Source organism: Cucumis sativus, chromosome 3 (genome assembly GCF_000004075.3).
Source record: "Cucumis sativus cultivar 9930 chromosome 3, Cucumber_9930_V3, whole genome shotgun sequence".
Classification (NCBI taxonomy): Eukaryota; Viridiplantae; Streptophyta; class Magnoliopsida; order Cucurbitales; family Cucurbitaceae; genus Cucumis; species Cucumis sativus.
Genome location: NC_026657.2, coordinates 36177717 through 36185785, shown reverse-complemented (window position 1 = coordinate 36185785; position 8069 = coordinate 36177717). Strand labels below are relative to the sequence as shown.

At 27.7% G+C, this 8069-nt stretch overlaps 1 protein-coding gene across 1 annotated transcript; it reads right to left on the bottom strand.

Annotated features, from left to right (window-relative positions):
- Positions 1 to 184: 184 nt before the first annotated feature.
- On the bottom strand, positions 185 to 1154 carry LOC101210379 (dynein light chain 2, cytoplasmic). Its single transcript, XM_004146795.3, has 2 exons — positions 895 to 1154; positions 185 to 547 (listed from the first exon to the last, which is right to left on the bottom strand). The coding sequence occupies exons 1-2, from the start codon at positions 1030 to 1032 to the stop codon at positions 335 to 337; spliced, it is 351 nt and encodes a 116-aa protein (XP_004146843.1). The 5' UTR covers positions 1033 to 1154; the 3' UTR covers positions 185 to 334.
- Positions 1155 to 8069: the final 6915 nt, after the last annotated feature.

The following is an 8069-nucleotide window of genomic DNA, read 5'->3' as shown; positions in this document are numbered from 1 at the left end:
TTTGTGGCGTAGACCAAAGTTTGTACTATTTAAAATTAAAAACAAAAAAACAAAAAACAAACCGGTTTGAATTTTTAATGATTTGAAAAAATGATTTTAACTAAATAATTTTATTTTTTCATAGTAAGACACAACAAAAAAAGCCACACAAAAATGAACAAGATAAAATTAATGGGCGAGAGGATTGAGGAAGAATGATTAAGAAAAAGAAAAGCACTTAGATACAGATATAGCGGGAATTAATGATAAAGATTTAAATTTGGGGATATGACATTGATATAAGAAGAGAAGATCTAGAGAAGAGAGAAATGAAGAAAAGTGTAATAGAAGTGTGTCATGGTTTGAGAGTATTGTCCATAAGAGAAAAGTGATGAGTAGGTTCAGGAAATTGTTGTTGTTGTTGTGAGGCAGCAGAACCCCTAAAGAGTAAAATTGCAAGACTTCCAACACAAAAATAAATGAAGCATCCAAAACAATGTGTCACAAATGATCCAAAATCTGTCCCCACTATGCATTGCCATCCTCCTCCATGTATTCTGTCAAATTCCTGCTCATTTTTTCATTACAATTTCACATCAATCATAGCTACTATTACCCATTTCCTTTCATATAACAAATTAAATGTTTATCTCATAATTCAACCCTTAGTTCTCATGCATACACTAATATAAAAATTTATTAATTAAAATATGATAACTTAGATATTCAATACTACTCTTAAATTATACCTCAATTTTTTAATAGTAAAAATCGATCGGTTCCTTAAACTTATACAAGTATTAAATTTAGGCCCTCAAATTTACACATAACCATACAAATTGCACATATTAGTTCAATCTTATTACAAATTATTGGGTAATGGAGAAATTGTTTTAAAAATAGATCAAGTTGTACCTTTTTAATGAAACGGGCGATGTCAGTGGCTTCAGTGACATCAAAACTATCAAGTGCCTTAGCTGCAAGGTTCAAAGCGTCCTGTTGCATGGCCTCCAACATATCCGTTTCTCCCACGATTGCTTTCCCTTCTAACATGGCTAAAATAATAAATTATATTAATATCACCACACACGACGGGAGCTTACGGTGGCTGTGGGCGGAGGACTTGAAGGGAACACAAGTTTAGTTATATAGAGAGTTTTAGGATAAGCTTTGGTTGGTGTTCCTAGCCTCACTGCACCCACGTCCATATATCCTTCTCCATGCGGTCCCTATTGGATCTTCGTAGAATCATCACTAAATCCAAAAACCCAATGGAAAAAGAACAGTGGGATAAGTCGAAGTTTTGAAGTTTAAATGCTTTTTTTATATTCCTTTTTGACTTGGGTGATGAGTGAGAAAATGATGTGATAGAGTATTCTTTCCCAAACGAGTGGACCAATATTTAGGCCATAAAATTGGAGCTAAAAACTAAAAAGCTCACCCACTAGTTTGTTTTGAGATAGGGGAAGTAATGGACAAGAAAAAGGTGGCAAAATGTGCTTTTATTTTGTGTTCAATCTATGGTCTATGTTTAAACTCCCATAGACATAGATTTCTAATGTGGTCCTTTGATTATATTCCAACACGTGGCATCTCTCTCGTCTTGCCACATTTAAATTGAAAATAATGAGAAAAAAAGAAAAAAAAACTTATTCAACTATCGAAATGAAAATAATCGAAACAAGTAGGAAAAGTAGATGATCTAACTCACCTAACTAGTTAACGGAGTTACATCTAGTGGTTACTATTTTGTGGTCCGATCTTATGCAAACTCATTACATATGATATCTTCACTCGTATGTCACCTACACGAACACGTTGGATTATAGTGTTTGTTTCAAATACAAAGTGAGTTGTATATATAGTGCTATCAGGATAAGGTACTCAACCTTATCCTTATACTATAAACCACTTTAAGTTGATCTTGAATATTGGTTTCTGTATGTCTTTACATACTGTTCAAGACTCATCAAACAATTTAGTATGTTGGTTTATTGGATTTGAGTTATTAAGACAATACTAATAATATAATCAATAATATTTATTGAAATTATAATAATAACACTTTATTAATAACGGTCAATGAATTATATTTACAATCTACGAGTTTTAGGACATAAATCTCAACTGGTTTCTGGGTTGCGGGTAAAAAATGCTTCCATTGGACCCTTTTGTCTTGACTTCTTTAAGCTTGGGCCACTTAGTATTGTCTCTTATTTACACTAACACTCTCTTCATCTCATCTTCAATACCATAATATTCTAGGTCAATGTCCACAATCAAGTTTCTTTGTTATTTAATCTCCTTTTTTGTGATCATGTACTCTTTAATTTCTTTCTTCACATGATCCAGAAATTTTCTACAAGTTGTGACATTTCTATAACCACCAACGAGGTGTTGTTTTATTCAATATACCATTCCTTTTGTTATTTTCAAACAAAATTCACATACAAATGTATTTATATCTTGATCATTGCAATCAATCATATTTTCATGTCGGATCTTTCCTCAAACTATCATCAGTTATCTTTGACCTATGTTATCAAAATTAGTATGAAGTAACAAAAAAATTATTAGAAACAAATCAATATGTAATTTGCTTAGATGTCCTTTTGTGTACACAAATACCCTTCTATTTGAAGTAACAAAAAAAAATAGAGCTAAGAAAGAAAATTACATATTGATGTGATACTCCTCTTTCCTGAAAATTTGTAATTTTATTGAAAAATATTCACCTTTCATGAAAAAATTGTAATATTATTGAGAAAAATACCTTAGAAGCTAGGAGTTTTAAATCTGACAGGAACAACACTGTTATTTTAGTTAAAAAAAAACATAATGTATTTCTGAAATTAACTAACTGATGATGATTTTGTGATGGAAAAGTAAGACTTGGGAAGCTTCTTTGTCTTCTCTTCTCTTCTCCACTGTTTTTGCACCAAAAAAACAAAGTAATGGCAGCGTAGTGCACATATATTTGTTTGGAAGAAAATGGAACGGAGAAAATAGATTTCATGAAGAAAAAGAACGAAAGAAGATAGTGAAGAAGAAGGGTGGTTGGTGGCCTTGGCCAGCACCGGTAACACGTGATAGAGCTAAGAAGAAGGGGAAAAAATGTAGGGCAAATGAAAAGTTGGAATTGTTGAAGCCGCTCTATTTAAAACGTAAAAGACAAAGAGTTGGGATGTTTCTTTAACTTAAAAGACACGTAATTATGTTTAATATATATATATTTAAAACTCATGCCACAAGTCAGTGAAAAGTCCACATCTCAAAAGCCTTTTGTGCCTTTGAACCTCATATTTAAGTCACGTGTCTGAGCCGCGTCTGATGCACAGCGCATTGCATCTTCAAGGAGAAGTCCAAACAACGCCTTTCAAAACACTACTTTGTACTAAGTCTAGACGATCTTGTACCATCGTATTTAGTCTAAACGACCTTATACCCAGTATAAACGATCTTGTACCCAGTACTCTAAACGATCTTATACCAAATCTAAACGATCTATTAGTAATAGTGTGGTCTATCTCTGTCTATCTCTGTCTATCTATGATAGATAACTAATCGTTTAGATATTGATACACGATCATTTAGATCATGTACTAAGAAGAAGAAGAAAAAATGAGAAATAAAGAAGAACAAAGAAATTCTGAAAGAGAAAATGAATAAATTACAAACAAGAAGTGGAAATATGAAGAATGAAAAGTAATAATATGAATAAGAAAAGAATAAATCGTAAAAAAAATAATAATAATTCAATAAGAGTAAATATGAAATTTATGAAATAGTAATTGGTTCCATGAGAGGTAAATATTTAGCACTTTTGTTATATCTACCTAAGTTTACGAAACTTAATTTTGTTTAATATAAGTAATATTTAGTAGTGACTTAAGCATTGGTAGTGGTGGGGGAAATTGTAATTAAATTAAAATACTCGGTATAAGAATATTATATTCACTTGTTTTTTTCTTGTTCATGAGTTGAACATCATTTTTTTGAATAATAAAAGTGTTTGACGTGCAACCAAGTTTATTCTTTCGACCACCCCCACACACTACTTGAAGCAATTCCATATACTATATAATTCATCAAAGAAATAATTTTTATGTTTTAAAGTAGAGAATACACAACTCATTGGATACCAAATTCTTCTGTTTGGACTGCATGCAGTTGGGGCAACTACTTTTTCTCAACTTACTATTCATATTATATTCTCATTCTATAGTAGCTGTCATTTTTGTTCATTTAGAAAACAAACAAACAATTCAATCACCTTGTATATTATAGATATTGTCTACATTTTTTAATTCCTCAATCATTCAATCCATCTCAACCTTTTAAGAAAATAAAATGTCATCTGTTGTATTAATTTAAACTTTAAACTAATAGTTGTATCAATTTAAGTCATGAATTTTCTATCCATTTATACTTCATAAAACAATTCATGTGAGTCATTAATTAATTAAACTTTTAAATTATATTGAATTATATACATGCATTTTACATAGTTGTTCATGGGAGAATAATAATATCAAACCGATTATGTAAGACTTTTATATTATTTATAATTAACGGTTCTCAAAGTTAGAATTCACGTATTTTTCACTATGATAAAAACTCTATTATTAACAAATTGTATGAAAGCAAAAACAAAATTATGGGTCAAAGCGAGCATAACTCATTTAGTATGTTAATGATGAAGAAATAGGTATTGTTCATATCTCTTACTCTACCATCAATAAAAAACGATTAAAAGAATTAAGTAAAAAAAAGAAAAAAAAAAAGATGAATTTCTGTTTTCTGGTCAAATATGGATGAAAAATAATTCTTTTAAATGAAAATAATTAATATAATCTAAATAGTTAATCTTTACTTGGTTGATTTTTTTAAAAATTATAATGCAAATCTAAAAATCAATATCTTCTTACAGGCAAGTTTAATTTACATGTTTTTTCTTAAATAATTAGTATTGTTTTATTAAACAATAGTACATATTACTATCGATTTAAATTTTTTCATTAATTTTTTTAAAAATATTTAAATTAAATATACGATCAAAAAAAGTATATTTAAATATAAAAAATATTGAGACTATTTACCAAATTGTCTTAGTTCATTAAATAGTTTTTTTTTTTTTTGTTATTCATACAAATTTCTCATGAAAAAATTTATTAATATTCATGTTAACAGGAGTGTATGAATATGTTAAATAACTTTTTTAATATAATATAATTAGTTTAGAAAATGGTAAAAAATAGAAAAGAAAATAGGGATTTTTAAAAAATAAATAAATTGACAAAATATTTAGAACAATTTCAAAAACAGAAAAAACATTCATGCTCACCATGAAAAATACATAAAACATCGTTATATTTATAAATAAATTGGATTTAGATATATTGTTTTATTTGGATTGTAATTTTAAATGATATGTGAAAGTTTAATTTTGTTGAAACGAGATTCTAAAAAACAAATTTAATAACAAATTTGTTGAAAATGTTTAACAAAATTCTAGTTACTAATAACATGTGATTATGTAGGTGAGATAATTAAAACTAAAATGTTGGCAGAGTTTACTTTACTTGAAAACATCCCAAAATCTAATATACCATTTTTCTTATAAAGCAAAAATAGAAAGAAAAAAATAAATTATAAATATAACAATTAGACTTAATTTTTTAAAAAGTATTATTCAACAACAGTTGAAATATATTTTAAAACCAAGCATAAAGTTTCATATTTTAGAATAAATTTTCTACTCATATGTTCTTGTCAAAAAAAAAAAAAGGAATTTAAAAAAGTATATATTTATTTTGATAATTTGATTAAGGGGATCAGATAGGAAAAAACATAATAAAGAAATTAGGGTGAAATAAGGGAATTGATAGCTTAATAATAATATACATAAATTAAAACAAAACAAAATTAAACCTTAAAAAAGATAGAAAGAGAGAAAGAGAGAAAGAGAAAAAGAGAAAAAGAGAGAAAGGGGAAGAGGAAGATTAGTGGAAAGCATTTTCCGTCTTTCTAAAGAGAGGTTGGTTGTTGGGTTGTGAAAGTGGCACCGACTTGGATGTGCCACCAAATCACATAATGGCACATTGCCTCCGTTGTTCTCCGACACATCCGTGAGGGTAACGCAATTCCCTCAAAATCCAAACTCAACTAATCTACCGCTTTTCTGTCGCCATCCTATAACCCTTTTTAATTGTCTCATGCATTCTAATTTCGGATTTTTGTTTCTATTTTCTTTTTCTCTCAATTTTACTCTACCCAAATTTTCATAATATATAAGCGGGTAACAAAATTAAAAGTTCATCTCTTCATCGATTTTCTTCTCTTTTACAGTCGTTTTTTCTTTCCATCCTCTTTTTCTCATCTTTTTTATATTTTTTTTCATACTCTTTGACTCTTCTTCTACAATTTTATAAATATTTCTGTTTTCGTATTGTTTATTGTGAAATTTTTGTTTTCCAAATATTAATGATCACGTATAAAAAATTTAAAATAAATGGTTAAGTTTTTCTACTAAATTTACGTATGTCAAATCTTAAAAAAATCGTTGAGATGTGACTAACGATCATTTTTTAAATATATTACATTCTAAATATGTGTTTTCTCTGTTTTCGAAATAGTTTGAATAAATATAAAATATTTTTTAAATATTTATAAATACAACGAAATATTTCTAATATATATTCGTATCTATTTGGATATTTATTTGTGTTATATTTGTAAATATTTTGATTTATCTTGTACTATTTTTAAATTAATTATTTATTATAATAATTAGACATTTTAAAATATGAAGATTATAATGATATTTTTACTGTCGTATATTTTTTAGGTATATTGTGGAGCATTTTTTTTTCACCCATAAAATATTACATAAAATTGTCTGTTTGATTATCTCTTCTTAAGAATATTTTTCTAAAAGAAAATTCACATAAACTTTTGTTCTGAGTTATTTAATTATAATTTGGAAGGTAGAGACCAAAACGTATTTCAAACTTTAAATATAATGATTAAAATAAGCATTGATGGAAACATTGAAACTACGATATTTTAAGAATATGCTAAAAATTTCAATTTTTTTATTTAAAACGAATACAATCTAAAATGCTTTTAAAGAAAAATACAAAAATAAAATCCCATCAAGACTAATGTATATAGAGTATACAAAAAAATATATATGTATATATGTATAACCATATTCATTTTGTTATTTATTTATTATTATTAGTTAAACTATAATTTTAATATCTATCATTTCTAAAGTGAACGATCTAATCCTATAACTTGATAAAACTCCACAAATAGTCTCTAAGATCGATACGGTTCATGAGGATTTAATTAAAGTGTAAGAACAAGATTTTAATTAGAAACCATGTAAATTGAATTCTAACTCCCTCTCAATTCTAAGAATTAAATTTAATAATATACAAATTTAACATATTATGTCATAGATAATTTTAGACCAATAAATGAACTTAAAATAAATTACAGAGTTACTTTATCCTAAATGGTTTCAATATTAACCAGAAACTGAATCAAGTGAGTTTTTTTTAAGTTTGAAAAGAGAAAATTGGGTTGGAGGGCTAAATTAGCGAGTCTATACCTTGATCAAGGCCTCAAGATTGAAGCTGAGGCTGGCGAATCTCGCGTGTGAGACCTATATGCAATAGACTTGTTCTACTTTCAAAGGGATAAAGGAGATAGAATCTTGAACCTAAAAGGATGAAGAGGCCCTAACATAACTCTCTTACAAATAGAACATGACAACCCAACATAAAATAAGTTTTTTTTTTTCTGGCTTGCTCGACACCCTTTGCTAAATACTTACTTAAGTATCAAAGTTTATGTGGCAGACACTAAACATATGTGTTTTCTTCTTTTCTTTGATTTACAATCGTCATTTCTTCTTCAAATTATAAAAACATGCGGAAGATGTCCTCTTATTTGAATTTTACCATCTAACAACCCCTTTAACTACTTTAGGTTGGTATCATTCATAAAAATGATAAAAATAAAAATAGGTTATTTATTTTTGAACTGAGAACGGGTTATTAATTAATTGAAAGAAACTAATT

Coding starts and splice junctions, on each gene's coding strand:
- LOC101210379 (XM_004146795.3), bottom strand. CDS start 1,032: ATGTTAGAAGGGAAAGCAATCGTGGGAGAAACGGATATGTTGGAGGCC. Junction 548..894: donor TCGCCCGTTTCATTAAAAAG/GTACAACTTGAT, acceptor AAAAATGAGCAG/GAATTTGACAGAATACATGG.